Source organism: Lissotriton vulgaris, chromosome 4_1, assembly GCF_964263255.1.
Source record: "Lissotriton vulgaris chromosome 4_1, aLisVul1.2, whole genome shotgun sequence".
In the NCBI taxonomy this organism is placed as follows: Eukaryota; Metazoa; Chordata; class Amphibia; order Caudata; family Salamandridae; genus Lissotriton; species Lissotriton vulgaris.
Window position 1 is genome coordinate 1748215522 of NC_141691.1, and position 21615 is coordinate 1748237136.

Here is a 21615-nt window from a genome sequence, read left to right on the forward strand (position 1 = left end):
CACCGGGGCGCCGCGGCGCACAGTTTGGGAACCACTGTTCTAAGCATTTTTTATGCAGCGTCGTTTTGCGCCGGCCTGCAACCAGGAAGTCAGGCAGGCCGGGCGGGACAACCGGAAGTAGGAGGGCGGGAGCCTACCCCGCCTCCCACGGAAGAGCCGCGATTGTTTGGCGCACCGGAGCAGGCAGGAGCCTACCCTGCGCCCCGGTGCCGAAGAAGGGAAGAAGAGTCTTGCTGCCGGTGGGAGCCGCTGCACTGAGGATGCCGGTGAGTGGGGCGTCGCCTTGTTGGGGGGGGGCATCTGTGCGCGCGCGCGCGGCGGCGGACTGTGTATGTGTGTGAGCGTGCATGTGTGTGTGTATGTGTATGTGTCCTGGAGTCTGTGTGTATGCGTGTGTGTGACGGGGGGGGGGGGTTGCCTGTCTGGGTGCCTGCGTGTCTGTGTAAGTGTAAATGCGTGTGCGTGGAGCCGAGAGGAGAGGGGCTGGTGTGTGTGGAGGGGTCTCTGTGTATGCGTGTAGGTGACGGGGGTGTGCCTGTGTATGCGTGTGTATGTGCGCATGCGTGAGTGCTGTGTATGCGTGTGGCTGTGATGTGCGCATGCGTGAATGTTGACGCGCGTGCACGCAGCTCAATCCAGCCAGGATAAGCTCGTCACAGTTTCTTGTCCCTCATTCCCCCGTGTCAGACAGCTTTAAGTCTCCAGCCTGGACGCATCCTTCGGATGCGATGTCCAGGCGAGACCTAAAAAGGAGACTGGCTCCCCTCATTAAACGGCCGACTCCTCCATATCAGAAAGCTTCCATTCCTCGCCTGCTTCCAGAAAGCCATAAAAATGCCCACTTTCCCTGCTTACTGGAGCAAAACGGCCTTTGCTGTGCCTTGTCCACGCTCAACAGTTCGATCTGTCTGTGAAGCCTTCTGCTGCATTCCTTTAGGACTCACTGCCAACCTAACTGAGAATAACTGGACAGAACTACCTCAAGCTCCAATCAGAATCCTATTAACTCATTGTGGAACCAGGAGCAACAGCTCATTGGTATAAAAGCACTTACTACGTATTGATCTCAGTACAAATCATTACAGATGAGGATATCTGTCAGCCATCATTGCAAATTGTGAGTGCCTCTGTAAAGCTTTAACTTTTGTGAGTATCTACAAACATTTACAATCTCTTTCCCAGACTTGTTTGCATTTCCAATCCAACATCTACATCCAAGCCTAAAATAGGTACAGTTCATGTAAAACCTCTGTTTTTTTAATTAATCCATTTGAATCAAAGCAAGTAAAAACATCACAATAGCGGCATTGTTAAATATCAGAATGTTTCTCACATTGACTCGTACATCAGGTAAATATCCACTCTTCGCCCACCCACCTACAACAGTTAAAATGGGGGGAATGGAATCAGTAGAGGGGCTGGGATCCATTTTCAAGTGAAGAGGGCACACAATCCCCCGCGATATGTATTCCACTTGCCCCACATCTTCTCCCATTCTTTTGGGCATCTCCCATTCTTGTAAACTACCTTTTCAGCTATCATACTCAAGTCTGCATCATTTTTCCAATCTCTTAGATGTGGCGCCATTTTAACCCCCCAACAACGGGCGATGTTGCATTTGGCTATCACTAGGCCCAGGGTCATCCAGGTCTGTTCCATTTGGTTAATGTCTGAATCTTCTGACCCTGACATTGAGCAAGCGCCATTTATCAGTGAAAGGCACAGCCGTGCTACACAAAGTGTTCATACAATTTACAACTGCCTCCTAGTAACACTGTATGATTGGACATTCCCAGATAATATGTGTTGGAAACTGCCCATTTTTGCATGTTGGCCCCCCCACTTTTTTGTCTGACATCTGATGCAACCTGACTTGATGTACCCTGGGTCCCTGTCAATCAACTTCCCAGGCCCTGTGTTCTTTCCCAAGACTGTACCTTTGTACCTACAATTGGCACATACCTGACCACAGGTAAGCCCCTTGTAAAAGGTACCATGGGTACCAAAGGCACTGTGACCAGAGAAGGCCTCTCTAAGAGCTGCAGCACCTATTGTGCCACCACACTGCCACTACAGGCTGCGTGTTTTGTTGCAGAGAAAAGTGAAGAGTCGACTTGGCACATATCCCTGTGTGCCATGCCTACAAACCCACTGCATAAGGCCTAGGTAAGTAACCCCTCTAGCAGGGTGCACTAGTTCTCAGGTGAGGGCACGTTGGTATGAGCCCTGTGCCCCTACAGTGTCTATGTCCATTGTTAAATGTTAAATGTCGTATACTTGTAAAGCGCACAGCTGCCCCAGCAAAGGGGCGTCCCGGCGCTGTATACCGCTGGGGAACCCATCCTGGCTTTCCCTGTGAGATGGTCCCTCCTGTGCATCTCCAAGGTGAAGACAAGCATCCCCGGCGCTGATGGGGCCGTTAGTAGAGTTTAAGCAAGCTATTGCCCAGTGTTGCTGAGTGGGACCCATGGTTGGAGTAGGCACCGAGGCGAGAGTTATCGAGTCCGCTGACCATGGCCCAAGACCCTGCCGCGCCGGGAATCGAACCCTGGTCCCGGGCCGACCTCTGCTTCCGGGTCTGCCGCCTCTAACCATTGAGCCACACCACTCCACTAGACACTGTAAGTGTAGTAAAGACATAAAGAGTATATGGTCTGGCAGTTTGTCAATACGAACTCCACAGCTCCATAATGGCTTTACTGATGCCAGTGTGGAATTTAATGTAAACTGCACTGTAAACTGTCTTACAGATGCCCCCTTAAAATTGACCAGCCTTGATGTGGTTCCTTAATGACTGCCCGCCATTTGCCACCACCAAACAGGTTTCTGGACCAGTGTGTTGAGAGTCTCTTCTCTCTGTGTCCAGAAACAAAGCCCATCCTGGGCATAAGTGTTGTGGCTTATCCCCTGGGATGGACTGGGTGCATGAAGGGGAAGCTTCAGAGGCCTGCCACCTTTGGAGGCTGTCCCTGCCTTTTGCTGCCCCCAGCAAATGGGTTCCCACCGGTTCTGGCCCCCACTTTGGAGAATCGGCAGGAAAACCAAGCTTGGAAGAGAGGTGTGCCCACCTTTGTCAACCCCACCCCTCAAGGGGGAGGGGGAGGGTGAGGGTGAGGTGAAGCTCACATCTCAGTCCTCTCCATCTTAAAGATGGGGGGACTGAGCCAATTAGGAAGAAGCTCATGGAGTGTGGCATAATAGGGGGTGTACCCACCCCAAGGAAGGAACCCATTAGTCCAGACCTGCACACCCCTTTACACCCCTAAATGTAGTATTTAGTGGCAACCCTGAACCTTGCCTCCTCAGATTTGAGGAAGAAAGAAGAAGGACCGAAGAGCCGGGCTGACCCAGGAAAAAGAGGACACCTACTGCTTTGGCCCCAGCCCTACCCGCTTGTCCCAACTCTGACCTGCCTACAGCGAAGAAACCAGCGTGTCCAGCAGCCCCCAGAGCCCGGAGGATCTGCCCTGCACTTACCTTACAGACTCTGTCTCCCGTGAGCTCCGGATTTGCTCAACAAAGAGTCCAATACCACAATCAGGATTCTGACGACTCCACGATTCTGAACCCGACGGCCCGAGATCGAGTGGTCCAATACCATGAGGAGGTTTCCCCAGTGATCCTGGCCTGGGATCTATTGATCCCCAACCTCCCTCAAGCCTCCAGACGACGCCTGCAGCCTCAACCTGAAGAGTCCCCACAACCTGGTAAGAAAACCCGAAGCCAGAAGACACCCCTGCACCCAACGCCCCACGGCCTTGGGTGGCCCAACCCACGGTGTTCCGGCATCCCCCAAGATCCCAACTTACCTCTCCTGATGGTGGTCGCCTTCAGGAAGTGTTGCTGCCCAAGCCTGCAGCAACTTCACATAACTGAAGGACTACATTGAAAAGCACAGTGTCCCCGATGTCCTTATACAGCTCCTGTGATGGTTATTGGCCCCTGCAGGGCTGACTTCAACCGCGGGAGCTTTGCTCCGACACCCAAGTGGCCTGCTTTTCAGTAGTCCCTAACTTAAGGCCCCTTTAGCCTCAGAGGCTAACACTGGGCCCCTGCACTCTCCACCCAGCCACCCCAGTGCCCCTGGTGCTCGAGCTCAAGTGACCATCTAGACCTTGGGGAACCTTAATCCTTACCCCCAAAACTCCTCGTAAGTCTTGTACTTAACTGAGAACCCGCTAACACTTTTTCTCCCATAGGAACCCATGTTAAAGAGATTTTGGGCCTAAAATGTTCTATGTTGAACTGATGTTTGTATGGAGAAAAGAGAATTAACCTGCAAAGTATAAAAAGTCTTACTTACCGTGTATTGTAAGAATCCTAGGTGTGGTATCTAGGCATACCATCCCCAGTTACCAAAGTAATCCAAAAGTAATTTAAAAAAAATCTGTGTAATTCAAACTGCATTTTAAAGTGATACCAACCTGTAATAACTGCAAATTCATCCTCAATTGCATTTCTATGTAAATGTTTACAATGTAAAGTATATTTTACTTACCTGTACCAAGTCCTGCTTGGTTCTAGAAATAAAATACAAATTTACCCAATTGGTCACTGAGTGTGTGCCATCAGTCTTGATTGAGTGAATACAATACATGCTTAACACACTCTCTGGATAAGCCTAACTGCTTGCCAACACTATAACAAAGAGAGCTGTTAGTACTTACCTAATTTAGTCTCTGCTATACATCTGGGGACTCCCTGGAATCTGTGCACACTATACTTCACTGTGGTATAGTATATACAGAGCCAGCGTCCTACAATATGGAAAAAGGTACCTTTCTGGGTATACTTTCTGCAACAGGAGTCATCTGGTGCTCTACCTATTTTCATTAACGTGGCACTGGGGAAATAGGTTCTGTGCAATATTTTAAGCTGTACCAGACAGAATCCAGCCCTTATTGCTATTTCCCTTAGAGTTGCCAAGACCTCGGGCCAGTCATCATCCTCTATTTCGCCCAAATCTAAAGCTCTTTTCTCATGCAGATGAATTAGGGTGTCAGGGGTGTTACTGATGCGATATGTGAGGGAGATCGCTTTGCTTGTCATGGTCATCGAGTAGTCGATCTTCTAAAGGGGAGGATTCAGGTAGTTCTTCACCTCTGGGCTGAATTGTTTGGAGAGCATGTCAAGCTTGCAAGTAGCGATACATCTCAGTGGGAGCTAAATTGTTGCCTCTCTGTAAGTCAGTAAAGGGAATGACTGCTTCCTGTGCCCAGAGATCCCCAATCCTTGACAGCCCTATCAGGTCCCATTTGCCAAAGCCCAGCAGTACACCCAGGGTGCCCAGTGCTGCTGAAACCCATAAGGCTTGAATTTAAAGCTCTGTTTTAGGGGTCACCCCAGACAACTTTAGCTGTCTGTTGTCAAAAGACATATTGTGAACAACACCAGTACTTACAGTTGGCTTTAATTCAGCCCACTGCTTATTATGCGATACCAAAGGAGATGATGGACGGAGCGTTTGAGCAAATCAAACACTCACCCCCAGTCAACTGATCTGGGTTTAATCCATCATCATGCTTTTTTTTCTTCTTTTTTGGGGGGGGGAAAACCTTTATTGGTACTTCAACCAGTTACAAATATGGGCCTACAACTACCAGGGCCTGCCGCTAATCAGTTTCATCACAGCAAGTCAGTTAGGACACGACTCGGCAGCCGGGGAAGCGAATGTACCACACATTCAATTAAAACTGGCTATTAAGCATACCATGCGAATGACAGGATTCTAAAGGCACCATTTTACAATATAAAAATAGAAGGATCAGGTGCCATACAATATCACAGAGTCGCATAAAGGGCGGGCAAAATAGTAGGATTTCCACAGTTAGATCGATCTCATTTAAGACAGTGGCGCTAAGGCATACAATTCAGGATAAACAAGCATACAATCCCAGTTCGCACCAGTTAAGCGCCCGCCCAATGATACTGAAATACCGTGAAAAGTATAGGCACAGATAAGAAAAATCGATATTTGACAGAAGAGTGGACCCACTACGCTGACCCGAAAAAGGAAGAAGCAAAAGAAAAGGCAAAAGGAAGGATACGAAAGAGAAAAAAGGCAATAGAAACAATAAAGGAAAAACAAAAATTCCCCTCCCCCAACCCTGCACCCCTTCAGATGACTACGGCCTACCCCCCTAGCAGCGTGCCTGTCGCCCCAAATAACTGAAACCCGAAATATAGGAAGAACAAAGAGAAATAAAGAAGAACTAAACCCCTACACTAAAAGTAGAAATGGAGGAGGGCTTTATCGTACGCATTCCCGGTCTCTCCACACCGCCTTAACAAAGAATCCCCCACAAAGCTGACACAATCGAGCAGAATACAATAGAAAATTACACCGGAGGAAACTATAAACCCTGCCCGGTCTCCGATAACCTAGTAAAGCAATCTCGTTACCGATGAAACCATAGTGTGAAACCGAAACAACAGTCTCAGCCTTGGCCCCGTCGATCAAATTTGCCGATTCCCGCCGATAAGTAGAGCCCCATCGTCAAATTGTCAAAATATACACAGAAGTTGCCAAAATATAGTCTGTTAGATGGAGAAGCTCAAGCACTCCGTCCATCATCCCCTTTGGTATCGCACTGCTTATCATGGGCTTACTTGTCAATCTCATTTACTTGCTTCATATTGAATGGCTACCTTCCTCCTCTTATGTCTGTCTGTCGACTTGAGCATAGTATCTTTTCCACATCTATGACTGGATAATTTTATCCGTCAACTGCTCAAATTGAGGGAACTATTTTTTTCTTTCGCTTCTAGTACTCCATGGAAGTGTGTGTTTTCTTACTCTTTCTACCATGTGCTGCTTCTCCCGCACATATCCTTCCCTCATGCTCACACCTATTGCCACCCCCAGTCAAATTCGGCTTTTTTATTTGTTTTTTAAACCACCTGCCGTCACCCAAGTCCTCCGTTAATCTGCCTATCCCCCTCCCCAACCCCCATTCCTCCTTCCTAACCTCCACTCGCTCCCCACCCCCATCTTCCAATTGCTCTGGCATATACTTACACTCCTAATAAGTTCACAGTTGCTTCTCTGTGTATCCCCATTGCATCCTTTCTTCAAATTTATTTTAAGGCTCTGTCTGCAGTAATTTGCTACCAAGCCGCGCGTTTCCCAAATGTATTTATTTTTTGTATTTTTGTATTTTTTTATTTCCACTGGAAAGGGGATATTGCCATCTTGGAACTTTAAAATGGTTGCAATGTCATGCTGTATGATCTTTAAACACCACCAGGAAAAACATTAGCAAAGCCAATAGGTCTGCAAGCCAAAAAACAAGACTTATTAAGTTTGCCAGTGCTGTAGGGGAAGGAACGTCTTCCAAGTAAAAAGTATACTCCTTGGAAATAAATCAGATAATTGATAGCAAAGTATCACAGTACTGATAATGCATCTCATTTAGAGCCTGGGCCTAACAAGCATAGACCAAGGTACCTATAAAATGCTACACTTTCTTGAAGCTAATTAGTTCACAGCCTGCAAGGAGTTTGACAGCACTGGAATTCCTTCTCAGATGTCAAAAAAGCATTGCAGTTAATAAGAAAGTCGTAAGGAACTTCCTTATCATTAACATGGTCAAATGTAACTGAAAAGTAGTTTAACCGTGAAAGTCAAACGCTAATGAGTAAGTACTCTCCTGAAATGTTTGGAAAATGTAACATTATGCCTATGTCTACCAAAGTCTGACTAGAAAGCCATCGCAATAAAGGACTTAGTTGAACTGCTGTGCTGTATAAATAGTTGTGCCGTTTCCATTCCTCGTCCAGGTACTCATTTTGTTTCTTTTCTTCAAAGTACCACCCCGATGTCTTCAACCATTTGCTTCAGACAAAACATTACCATCGGAGCTGGAATACATGATTGTTTCATTTAAAGAGCCCTGCTCATATCTTCGCCAGTGGAGTGATGGCTACATCTGTCGTGAGATCCAGTGCGCCACATCTGCCGACTGCAAGCTCCTAGAGTGCCGTAACCTGACATGGCAGCGCGTGGTGAGACCCTTCGCCGTCCACGGACAGGTGGCCATGTGCAGCGGTGCGCTGGAAAAACTCCTGGACTGCACCGTCTTGCTGGAGCCAATCTTTGTAGATGTAGGGCAGCATGCAGTTCATTCCCTCAACACGGCTGTCCAGGCTTGGCAGCAGGTAGGCATATCAAGTACATATTTGAAGTAAAACGCGTGCCTTTTGTTCAGATAATAGATCATGGAATCTAGCAGTATCTGTCTCTTTCCAAATACTTTCACATTTCTCTCAGTGTCTGAACTTAACGTTCCACCTACAAGACCTTCTTGCCACTGCTGGCTTTCCTCTTTGTAGTGGGTGCAGAGGATTAGTTCCTATTTTTCTCGTGGTAGTTGAACCATTTAACATGGAATGTGATTTTCAATACAAGAGGTTACTATCACATCAAACAACGTTATACTGTATAACAAACATGTCTGAACTATTCAGTATTTAATAGCCAGGATTTCATTCATTTGGTGTTTTGTAAAGTGCTCATGCAGTTGGATATAAAGTTAGAAATGTAGGATCCAGCAAGTCACATAGGTTTTTGGCTTTCATCAAGGTTTAACAACAGAAAATCTATGAAGTGAAAATTAAAAGAAGGATATAGTATTAATAATAACAAGTGCCATCTTACAAATCACTAAGTTATCCAAGTTTCAGAGTTCTGTGATAATGCTATTCAATCTGTTGTCCTCGGTGGTTGAGGGGCCAAGTCTGCTTTGCCGGTATTTAACTCTGCAATCTGAGAGTGGTGGGATAGTTGGTGTCTCTTCCCCTTGGTTGGAGCAAAAGTTATGTTCAAGAGATTACTGTCAGCTATTTGACTTAGAGAAAGGCAAACCACCTCAAACGCACTTAACATCCAAATGCTCATTTCAGCCCTTTTGGGACTCAGTGTCATGATAGAGTCGAAAAAAGGAAGCAAATGTTTTTATTCAACAGAAGGAAGCTCTTAGAGTTGCCAGTTTAATTCTGGCAAGATTTCTTAGCCTGTGAGGGCATTGAGACCTGGTGTAATCCTGCTTAATCATTTTGTCCTGGTGTAATCCTGCTAAATCATTGTGTCCTCTCAATGTGGATCCTTTTCCAGATAAAATAAGGAAAAAAGGTTTCACTTCAGAGCATGTGAAAATGTAAGCAGGGGTATAGTGTGTCAGAAGAGCTGAATGTACAGATTCTTGATAACTTGTGTTCAGACCTCAACATCCCCATTTGCCGGATAGGTTGCAGTTCCCCATCAAGAAGTCATGGTATGCAAACTCTTAGATTTTTCATGAGACCGAAGGTGAGTTTCCTTCACAACAAACAAAACGCTTTGCAGTCAGAGCACTTTCCTCCTCAAAGCATGGCTTTAGAACTAAACATTTGAAAATATCCTTTATTGGACTCATTGAATTCTAATCTCCTGTATCGCTATGGAGGCTTATTTTGCTTATTCTCATGAATCGCTACAATGAGAAGGAGATCCCCATTGATGAGAATCTTGTTATTGAAACTGAGAGACTCTCAACAAAAGACATTGTATTACAGTCAAAACCCCTGTCTGGAGAAATCTCACTTAACCTACAGGCAGAGATTATCTCGCTGTTTTAATTGAACGCATTAGTGACATGGTTTTTTTTCATCACCCTGAAAAACCTGTGATCTTCAAATACCACCCAGTGCCGATATCTGTGTAATGTAGGAAAAGGATGACCATGAATTTTATGTTCAAAACCCTCAGTCACAAAGGCACGGCCTGGAAGTCCTCCGCAACCCCGGACCATCAACGATGGATCCGCGACCTCCTGACATGGACTCATATGGAATCTCACACCCTTCAAGGACTCCAAGGTCATGGGGATCCCCTGTGCCGGCAGCGAGTGTTGGGAGCCCTTCCTACTTAATGTGGAAGCCAAGAACGATACACATGCACTCAGAACCCACATCCTATCGATTCAGTGAACGGGGTGATCACTGTGTCCCTACATGAAACTGTCCAGCGCTTGTGATTGTCCTCTCATATATGCACTGTGCTATCCCTACCCTCACACTAGCTTTAGATGGGCTCCTCTACCCCCCTCCCTACTCAACAGTAGACCTATACACACGCAATACTGGTGTCTCACGACTTATTGGGCACCTGTCTAGTATGCACTCCCACCCCCCTCCTTCTTTAGGACTTCTTACTTCTTCCACACGGTCTTAAGAGCTTATTTTCTTTCTCCTATTCTTATTGTTATATTGTTTTGATTTCAATGCTGGTGTTTGTCATTGAGACATTGATAGCAGACATAGAGGTACCGCCGATCCTAAAGCTTGATATATATATCCTGTGCATGTGCCGCATGTTGCAGCGGATCTCTGCCTGCGGTGTTGTTTGTAGCAGCTTGCTCTACATTTGAATAAAATCTAATAAACACATTCTAACAAAACAAAATGAGCCCTCAGTTACAAGTGAGGGATAGATGTGTGGCTCCCTAGTCAGCACCTAATGTTTCCCCTCTGCCATGCAAAATCAGATTTGAATGTGGCCTTAGAATGTGGCCTCTCTCTTCAGTCTGCAGCTTAAGAAATTGGGCTTTTGCTTCAATCTCAATCAGCTGACATTATATTCATTTTAGAGACCTGCTATTGTAATCTGCCATTTTAATCTGCTTAAGCTATGAATGCTGGGCCAGATAAAAACGTTCAACAGATTCTAGAGACCTCTTAATGAGCGCATTTTTCAACTACTTGAGATATGAATGCAAAAAGGTTCAATCTGATAGAGACTTCTAGCTGCAGATTCCTTACCTTTGAATTTCCCAGGAATCATAATGGATCTGGAAACGTTTGCATGAGCAGTACCCCTGCATGCCTTCGGGTGGTTCAGTTTGACTCCACGTGGCGTTGTCGGCGTCATTGGCGCCCGATGTGATGTCACTGTCAACTATGGAGGTGCCACCCAGGCGCGTGGACGTCTTTTCTTTCCACGTCAGTTAGTGCTGATCCAGAGAAGAGCTACTCCTCGGTCTCTTTTTGACAGATTTTTTTCGACGTTTTGTCAAAGATTCTTTCTTTATATATCGAAGAATGACATCTAGGAAGGTTACCAACTAGCACCTTGTTTGCTTATGGTGTCTTGAGCATGACCACGGCTCAATGTCGCTCTCAGACGGCCAGTCCATGGCACTGAAAGCTATGAGGGAGCATTCCCTAAAGCTGCCTGCGGCCTGGCAGTCGATGCCACTGAGCGTGACTCCTCAGAGGTCCCGGTCCTGCTCAAGGAAAAGAAAGTCACAGGACCGTTCCTGGAGCCCCAAGTCCTATTTATCACACTCGAGGTTCTCAGGACACTCGGGGTAGAAGCACAAGAAGAAGTCTAAGTGGAATTTGGCATCACCTAGTCTGTCGAGGATTGACGAAAGAAGGGGCTAACATTGAATTTCCAGGCATGGTCCTGCGGCGCTAGGTTTGACTCTGCACCTCCCCCCGTTTACGGGAGCTGGTGTGACCCCCTGCTCAAAAAAAAGAATTAAGAGGCCAAGCGCTAAGTATTTTAACGAGATGACCCATCTGGTGTGCCTTCGGGCCCCGCAAGGTCAGGGGAGGTCCCAACAAGTTGTGTGCTGATGGCTCCGGCCTCGACCTCTGTGGGGTCTCATGGATCCGGAACGTCACTGGTTGTGCAAACGCGACCTTCCCCGAATCCGACCCCGAAGTAGATGCTCCTGCACCAGCCCCATTCGGATTCCCGACAACTCGGAGTCAAATTGATGTCGGTCGACTCAGGCGCCGGCAGAGCCCAAAGACTCGGTCGTTGCCTGTACATTTTGAAGAGGTTGCCAACTTCGGCCCAACGACCAGCTCATGGAGTATTACGATCTTCCCTCCGGGGCAGTTTTTGACACGCCAACAGCTCCTAGAACACTTCCGACCGCATTTTGACATATCCACGGGTGAGCCAACAACACACCCGGTTGTCCACACCATCCTATACATGGGAACAGGCCGCCACTAAGTCACGTGGTTGTATAAGTCCATACGAGAACTAACTAAAAAACCACTGCATGCTCTCCGAGGCAAATGGGAGAACGAACTTGAGGGTCAACTGCACGATGGGGAGTGGGAAAGGGCATTAGAGTTCCCCAAGAAGGTGTCTCGGAATTCCCACTTCAAAAACATACAGTATTATTTCCTACATAGAGCATATCAAACACTAGCCCGCCTACAACGATTCTACCCGGAACCCTAGTTTCACTGTCCCAGATGTCACTCACCCGAGGCACACTTCCAGCAAATGTTCTGGAGCTGCCCCACCTTACAACCGTACTGGGCCATAGTTCTCAAGACACTTAAAGAACTCACAGGTCTCAAGGATATTCACACGTGGGAGGCGGTCGCCCTCGGAATGTTCCGACGACCAAAAACACAAAAAGTCACTGCCCGCTTTGCGTCACTCGCAACACTCCTAGCAAAAAGAAGTATCGCCATGCACTGGTGAGCCATGCTAGCCCCCCTGTTGGAGGCGTGGGTGGGTGCGGTGATGAAATGGGCAATGGCAGAAGAAGACACGCTGCGTGAGGAGGAGGCACGCGGACTGCGAAAACATCCCATATCTATGGAATGGGCCCTATTGTCCCACCAGTTCAAACAATTGCACGAGCGCACCGATCCAGGCGCCTCCCAAAGCACCCCACCAAACTCCGAGGCGCAAGCTCCACTCGGGGATATGCGTGACACCGCTCCCACCATCCCAACCAACGCACACTGCACAACAACTTCACAACGCACCGCACAGGACACCACTACTAGTAACACTGCCCTACGATAGCCCGCAAACAACGCGATGATACACCTGTTGGCTGTTACTGACATGACCCGGATGCCCTATATGTAGCACGTATCCTGATCCCTTCCCTCATTAAATCCCCGGTTTCTTCTCCCCAGTTCCCCCCTGGCATCCCTTTACAAACAGGACAAGTGAACTACAACAACATGTACTCCCTTTGAGTACAGAATGTATGTCCTAGGGTTACATAACAATACTACTGTCATCTACAAAAATACAATGATTTGTATTGTGATTTAATTAAAAAACTGTCAACAGAAATATATATTTTTTACAAATGTGAAGAGGTTGCAGGCATGGAAGAAGAGTGTCAGGGGTCTTTGGTCCCTTTAGAACAACAGTTAGACAATCCTGGCGAGGATTTGGGCTGGTATAAGGAGCTTGCTGAGGCTAGTGGTCTTGACACCTCTCCAGATACTGATATGCTCTCCAACAACTGTGGCTACGGAGGAGGGGGCTTCTTATGCTATGGTGTTAAAGAGGGGGGCAGAGATACTTGGCCTGGAGCTGCCCTCGTTGTAAGTCAAGACTAATCTCTTGACTGAACTGCTTCAACCTGGTGCTTCCTCATCTGAACACATTTTGCCATTCAATGAGGAAATAACAGATGTCCTTCTAAGTTCATGTTCGAAGCCTAGCACAGGGGCTTTTGTGAACAGCCTATAGCACACACTGCCACTGCCCTGCACCGGGTGATTCAAGTTTCCTCAGTCAACATCCTACTCCTGAGACCTTGGTGGACCAAGCCTCGATGTCCCACAGTGCATTTCCTTTTGCCCCCCAGGGAGGGAATCCAAGAGACTGGACGCACTTGAGAAGAAGATGTTTTCTTCCGCCATTCTGGCATTGCGGTCAGTGAATTCTGCATGCTATTGGGCCATTTCTCCCACACCCTTTGGGAAACGATAGCACAAGTTTTGCAGTTGCCACAGGTCCCTGAGGAGGCCCTGGCTGTGCTCTCCCAGGCAGTGAAAGATTGGAGAGATGCAGCAAAGTTCACCATTAGGTGCGGTTCGGATAAGGCTGACTCGCTGGTTAGAGCATTTTGGTTGACAGTGGCCTTGTGGTGCCACGCCTGGCAGAGAACATCTGGTTTCTCTGGTGATTTTCTATGCCAACCTTATAGACATGCCCTTCGATGGGGCTTGTCTCTTTGGAGAGAAGGCAGACTCGGCGCTGGAGTGCTTCAAGGACTCATAGGCCAAGTCCTTTGGCCTCTCAGTGACACCTCATCCCCACTCTACCTTTCACCCCTTTCGAACAACGGATGGAGTTTTCAACTGCGTCAGCCATGCCCCAGTCACCGTCCTGCCAGACTGCCCAAGTTGTGAGAGAACGTGGATGCAGTGCATTCCGACATCGTGGGAATGCTAGGCAGAAGTCGTCTGCCACCAGGGCCGGCCTGGAAACGTAAAACATCCCTGGCAAAATTAACATTTCAGCCCGCATGAGCAGACGTACTAATGTGAGCTAGAACAAGACCAACTCTTTCAAGTTGCGGCCGCGATCGGTAATGAGCACGATCATTCCAAGAAGCTGAAACTGGCCTCCAAGTGTCAATACCGGCCTCCTGGGGATCCAGCCTCCCGGGGAATTGCCCGCTTGCCCGGCTGGCCAGTCCGGCCTTGTCTGCTACCCGTCCCCCTCAGCAGCTGCAAGCTCCCAGCCTTCCTAATTTGGTTCTGTAAGACCGTGGGCATCCAGTTGGAGAGAGCATTTAACATTATCTCCCCCACAGGCAGTCCATAACATTGGACAAATGAGTCTTACAGATCATTAGGGATGGTTACTCGCTTCCGTTTCAATCTTGATCTCCTCCTTTACCGCCATCTCAAAAACGGCTGGCGGAGGATCATCTTGTTTTGTTCATAGAGGAAGTTACAGGTCTCCTGGCCAAGGGGGTTACAGAGAGGATTTTGATTTCAGAAGTCGGCGGTGGTTGCTATTCATGCTACTTTCTGATACCCAAAAAGACCAAGGACTTCGTCCTATTGTAGACCTTCAGACATAAGTCTCTTCCTCAAAAAGGAGAGGTTTGAGATACTCATGTTGGCTCAGGTCTTGTCTGCTCTAGACCAAGGAGACTGGCCAGTAACCCTGGACTTGCAGGATGCGTATTTTCACGTCTCTATCCTGCTTGCCCATAGGCGTTACCTGCGTTTCAAGGTAGACCACGAGCACTTTCAGTTCACTGTGCTACTCTTTGGCTTTACCAGCGACCTTCGGGTGTTTATTAAGGTGATGGCGGGAGTCGCAGCCATCTGCGCAAATTTGGGGTCCCTGTCTTCCCCTACCTCGATGACTGGCTGTTGAAGGCGTACTTGCCCCAGACTGTCATTTCGTGAAACTGTCCAGTGCTTGTGACTGTCATCTCATATGTGCATTGTGCTATTCCTTCCCCACACTAGCTGAAGATGGGCTCCTCTACCCCCCTCCCTACTCACCAGCAGACATTTACACACGCAATACTAGTGTCTCGCGACTTATTGGGTGCCTGTCTAGTATGCCATCCCACCCCCTCCTTCTTTAAGGCTGGACTTCTTACCTCTTCCACACGGTCTCAAGAGCTTATTTTCTTTCTCCTATTCTTATTGTTATATTGTCTTGATTGCAATGCTGGTGTTTGTCATTGAATCATTGATAGCAGACATAGTTACTGCATCCTTGCGTGGAGATTGAGTGACAACAATTGATAGCTTTCGACCTTCCTCCCAAAGTCTGTAATATTATCTTGGCAGCCAGGCGGCCCTCCCCCAAGACGGTATATGCCTGCCGTTGGCAAAAATGTGTAAAATATTGTACAGAAAAGTCTATTGACCCTCTTTCTGCCTCTCTTTCTGACATTCTTCTCTTTATTTTTAACCTAGCTCTGCAGGGCTCTGCTCTGGGCACTCTCAAGGGTTATCTTTCTGCTCTGTCCACTTTCCTGTGGCTGCCTGACAACCCTTGATATTCAAGCCCCCTATTGTAAATATGTTTTTGAAAGGAATTGTACATATGTTTCCCCCTTCGTCCTTCATTATGCCCCAGTGGGATCTCAACATAGTTCTCACCTTCCTCATGTGTGCTCCTTTTGAGCCACTACATAATTGTCCCCTCTGGTTGCTTACCACCAAAACAGCCTTCCTAGTGGCTATTTCATCTGCCAGGATGGTGAGTGAGCTGCTGGCTTTATCATCCAAGCCTCATCTCATGACATTCTCGGATAAGGTGGTGCTTCACACCCAAGCATCATTCCTTCCTAAAGTGGTGAACCCATTCCATCTGGGTGAGTCGGCCACAATGCCCTCCATTTTTGCTCCTCTGCATCCTTCTAAGGAAGAGGAGCATCTCCATTGTCTGGACCCAAAAAGAGTAATGTTGTTCTACCATGTCTGTACAAAAGGGTTCCAGGTGGACGACATACTCTTTGTGGGTTATGTGGGTTTAAAAAAGGGGCGGGCAGTGCAGAAACAAACCATTTCAGACTGGGCCATTCCCTGTATTAAGATCTGCTATGCCCTAGCTAAGAAGCAGCCTCCTGAGGGCTTACAAGACCATTCCACCAGGGGAAGGCTGCGACCACAGCATTGGCTCGTGGAGTGCCAGTCTTGGACATCTGCCAGGCTGCAACGTGGGGTTCACTTTACATGTTTGCTAAACACTACTGCCTGGACAGTCAGGTCCACAGAAATGGGCATTTGGCCTGTTCGGTCCTGCAGGACTTTCTAGTCAAGTAATCTGTCCGCAGCGCACTGCCAGGAAGTATGGCTTGGGGATCTATTCAGAAGTAAGGAATCAGCAGCTAGAAGTCTCTATCAGATGAACAAGTTACTTACCTTCTGTAATGCATTATCTGGTAGAGACAATATCTAGCTGCAGATTCCTTACAGACCCACCCATGCCTCCTCACTCTGCAGACTCATTTATGGGGCTTGGGTTGATCCCATTACATGACCCTTGTTTTGACACACACTAGTCAGTTCACTTCCTGGCTCTGTGCTTCTGGTGTGGAAAAAGTGAAAAATAACTGACGTCCGCGCGCTTGGGTGACACCTACATAGGTGACTGCGACATCACATACAGAGCAAACGATGCCACGCTCAGCCGAACAGATCCACCCTGATGGTGCGCAAGGGCAAAAGTTTCTGGATCACGCCTGGAGCCTGGGATATTCAAAGGTAAGAAATTTGTAGCTAGATATTGTATATACCAGACATTGCATTACCAAAGGTAAGTAACTTGTTTATTAATGCTACAGACCTGCTAATAAGATCATTTGAATCTTTTTCAGGTGTGAAAGCTGGACCAGCTGAAATGTTCAATAAATTCTAGGGAACATGCTAATGAGGGTATTTTATTGTACGTCAGCTATAAATACTGGACCAGAGAAAAAGTTCATTACGTTCTAGTGACCTGCTAATGAAGGCATTTTAATTTACTTCAGCCATGAATGCTAGGCCAGAGAAAAAGTTCAATAGATTCTAGAGGCACGCTAATGAGGTGGGTCAATTTAATTCAGCTATGAATTCTGGGTAGGATAACAATATCAATGGATTCTCCTGGTTTATGTCCTAAGGTTCAAGCATATGTTGGACATGATGGCTGCCACAGAGACCATACCGTAATAAGAAATCCTACAGCTGTCTCTTCCACCTTATGGGAAAGATCAGCACCACATATTTAATGACTACGGGAGCATAAATCAAATTAACAAAGAATGGTTAGAACTTTTTCGAGTTAAAGTCGCAAACTTTATTCCTTTTTGTCTAAAACACATGCCGACAGTAGTGCAACCCTTAACTGTGAGATGCCTACCAACAAATCATCTTCTAGAAGACACCTTAGTCTGCTTTGTTGAAGCTTTTTTTCAGACATAAACCAGGTCAGAATTGTAGATATACCAATTGAAGGGTATTGCCTTTTAGGCAAGCAAGCTAACTACCAAAGCTGTCCTGGCATAGACAAAGCAATTGGAGCTTTTAATTTAAGGCACCCATTCATTTGCTATAGAATGCCAAGAGGTAGACCTTAAAACAGCAGTTGAACCATTGGCTTCATTTTCTTCAGGAAAATACACAGCATATGTGTGTCAAACGTCCTTTAATTCACCCCAGAGACCAAGAAGAGCTCTAGTTCCTATCAGCACCATAGCCAAATGGACCAGGACTACCATTTTATTTATTTGAAACAAATGCTCCTGCAATCAGCATACATTTTAAAGGAAGAATCTCCAAGCAGTCCTTTGTCTGGAGTGAGTTACATCAGTCACAAAGCTGATCATAGATTCACCTTCTTGGCACGCTTTCCATTTTCTCTGTGAGTGGGAAACCCTTTCATTGTTGTTCACCTCAAGTTATTTCAAGGGAGAATACAGCAATTACTGAAAGACATTGTAAAAGTATCCTCTTCAACTGAGAGAAAGTAAGGCTCATACAGGTTTAATGAGCCTAACAGCAGAATGAAAGGGGCCACAAAATGAAAAGCAGACGCCATACCCAACAGAGTAGGATCTTCAGGCTTCGTGTTGATCTTCCAGTATTGCATATTCTGCCCCCACAGGCTAGTTAGAAACTCCAATTGTTCTGTGTTAGAAATGGGATTTCAGGTTGGCTAAGACTTGCGCCAAAGTCAGGCAGAAACCACCATTCTACGTCAGGGCAAGGAAGTCACCCGCCAAGATAACCCCTGCTCACCCCCTTGGTAGCTTGGCACGAGCAGTCAGGCCTATCTCAGAGGCAAGGTGTAAAGCGTTTGCGCACGCACCCAGCAACAACACCCAAGGCCCACCACAAAGGAACCTCCACACAAGGTTATATATAAAAATAGCCTTTGTATTGTACAAAACACCTTAGATAATAAATACACACTTTACAATGTGCCATAGGCACGGGCAGAATTTACAGGGGATTAGGTACATGGGACAGGGCCACGTGCGTCACTGTCAGGAATAAAACACTTTTTAGAACTAGCACTTGGTAGAATCAGCACTTTGTAGGAATAGCACTTTGTAGAAATAGTACTTAGAGCATAGAACTTATAATAATTGTAGTACCAAATAGAAAATGTAGCACACACCCAGTAACCACTGGTACCACCTTCGCACCCTAACCACCTTAGGAAAATTTTACGCAGGGAACCAGGAACTCACTAGTATACCTATACTAGTAAAAACAACCACCTAAGCATCACATACATTCAGAGGTATAAAACATTACACATGATGCAGCAATCACATTAGGCAGGTAACTCACAATTGCGCAAAAACCACATAGGGCATGAACATGTACCCCACGCAAGGGCACAACAACAGAACTGTCCCCCAGGCCAACTGGCCTCTCTGGGCCTGAATCGCCCTGTGTCCAAAATGTTAGGGCAGGCTGCGCAGGCAGCCAAAGGACAAGCCTAAACGTGGCAACTACCCACTAAGTGCTGGGCAGCTGTAGTAGGGAGCCTGGCACCAGCGTGCCTCCTGGCTCTCTGCGGGGCTCTTAAACAAACAATGGGGCCCAATGACAGGTGGGAGCCTCGTGGGCTCAAGAAACAAACAACTGGGCCCTTAGGAGCCTCATGGCTCTGAATAAAAAACGGTGGCCTTGGAGCCTCGCAGGCTCGAAAAGAGATGCTGCCTATACTGGGGGGAGTGGCCCGCTGCCAGCCGGGGCCGCTCTACCACCCTAAATGCCCCTTTATCGTCGGAGTCCCTCTTGGGGGACTCAAAATTAAATAAATGTCCTCAAGAGCCTCGTGGGCTCTAAACAAACACTGGGACCAGAACCAACGCGGGAGCCTCCTGGGCTCAGAATGACCAGAATGCCCCCTGAGCCTCGTGGGCTCTAGATACAGATGGCACCGTCGGTGGAGTCCCTCCTCTGGGGACTCGAAGTAATAAAAATGCCCCTTGTCGTTGGAGCCTCTCGTGGGCTCGGGAAAAGGAACCAATGCCCCCGGATCAAGGATCGTGCTACTGGGGGGGGCGGACACCGGCAGTTTGTCCCGACGCCCCCCTCTCCTCACAGGGACACCCCCGAGCCCCACCTTACCGGGCTCCTGGCTCTGGGTATGCTGGGCCGCTCATGGAGATCCTCTCCGCCTGCAGGGCTCCCTCTCCACACGGGAGCCCTGCGTAGGAAGCGCCTGTCGTCCCTGAGGTCCCGGCTGCACGCCGGAGCGCGGGGTAGGCTCCCGCCGCTTCCGGCTTCTTCTCTGGCCGCGGCAGTCCTCTCCTCACAGGAGCACGGGGTGGGCTCCCGTCCGCTTCCTGTTTTCGCCTCAGTACTTCCGGGTTGCCGCGGCAGCCAATGGCAGCGCGGCCCGGGGGTGTGGAGGCGGGAACAGCGCCTCAGAGGATCCCCGGGCCGGCGGCGGTGATTTTGAGGGGTAGGCTCCCTCAGTAATTAGCACAAGGTTCCTGGTGGGGTGGGCACCTGCCAGGGACCTATAAACACGGCAGAATCACGGCAATGAGCGGGGTAGGCTCACGCACCGTAGACAAGGGCATAATATGCAGCAGGCAGTGAGGGGTGGGCACCCGTGCCGCAAGTCAGCAAAAGGGGGACCCCCACGCCGGGGAATCCCTCAAGGGCGGCGACTTTGCAGGGTGGGCACCTGCTCCGACCAGCAACGCAAAGAGAGTGCTCCCCAGCGCTAGGGGTTAAAGGAAATAACAGCAAAGCGCTCCCCAAGCGCTAGTGGGACAAATACAGCGCTCCCAGCGCTGTAAGAAACAAAATCAAAAGTCCAGGCAAAGTCCTGTAGGCAGGGGGGCAAGGCTGGGCCCAGAATCTAGCTCACAGGGCCCTCCAGGCAGGGAGGCAGTCCCTAGTGGTGGTATTCTCCTGGGGCCCAGCAGCAGCAGCCCCCCTCAAGACAGGTTCCAGGAAGAGAACCTTTTACAAGAGGTCACAACCTCTTTTTATACACTCAATCCCTTTGTCCTTAGGTGCAGGGTGGGGGGAAAATCAGTCGCAGCAGGTTTTGGAGCACTTTGTTGTGCTCAGCCACCCTTTCTATTCACTGGCCAGGCTAGGGACATTAGACGCACCACAGGGGGGCGGAGCCAGCATTGTGTGGGGAAAGCCCAGCCCTATTCAGGTCCCAGGTGCACTCCTCCAGGCCATCAACCTGCAGATCTCCCATTCACCACTGGGGCAGACCCATCCTGACTCCTGGAGCCTGGCACACCAGCCAGCTCCAGCCAATCACAAGCCAGGCAGCCAATTCACATAATTTATTCAGACAGGCCAACTTCTAGAAGTGGCACTTCCGCACTAGTCACATTCACGCCGCACACATCATCGCGTAGCATTTAATCACACGCGTCCGCACATACCAAACTCGAGTCTGCACACCCCACGCATCAGGAACTACCAGGGACCCATACCTTCCCCATGCATTCCTATGGGAGGGCAGACCAACCTTTACTTTATTGTGTTAAACAGGGACCCCCTGAGCAAAGTCAGATTCCTGGATCAGGGAACAACAAGTGATAGAGAGCAATAGTATCCAGGCAATAATAATAAGAATAACTGGCAAAAAGCAATGTAGTGCAATAATATATAAACACAAGTAAAATAAAGCAAGATAACCATTAATCATAATCACATATAAAATTTAATACCATTGATACAAATTGATAAAAAAATGTTAAATTATTAACATCAAATAAAAAATAAGAGAAAACAGATAAACTAATCTCTTTATCTCAAAAGGGGAGGTAGAAACTGTGATGGCTCCCACTGCTGATAGCTCACCGACCCGAGCTATCAGCAGTGGGAGCCATCACAGTTTCTACCTCCCCT

The 21615-nt window shown here is 48.0% G+C and overlaps 1 protein-coding gene across 1 annotated transcript in view; it reads left to right on the top strand.

The window, feature by feature from the left end:
• The window catches only part of VPS13B (vacuolar protein sorting 13 homolog B), a 2999480-nt gene that overhangs the window by 2629183 nt on the left and 348682 nt on the right, over positions 1-21615 (top strand). Inside the window, exon 42 of the mRNA XM_086966051.1 lies at positions 7808-8157. Within this exon, the coding sequence (XP_086822177.1) occupies positions 7808-8157 (350 nt within the window). The remainder of the gene's footprint in view (positions 1-7807; positions 8158-21615) is intronic.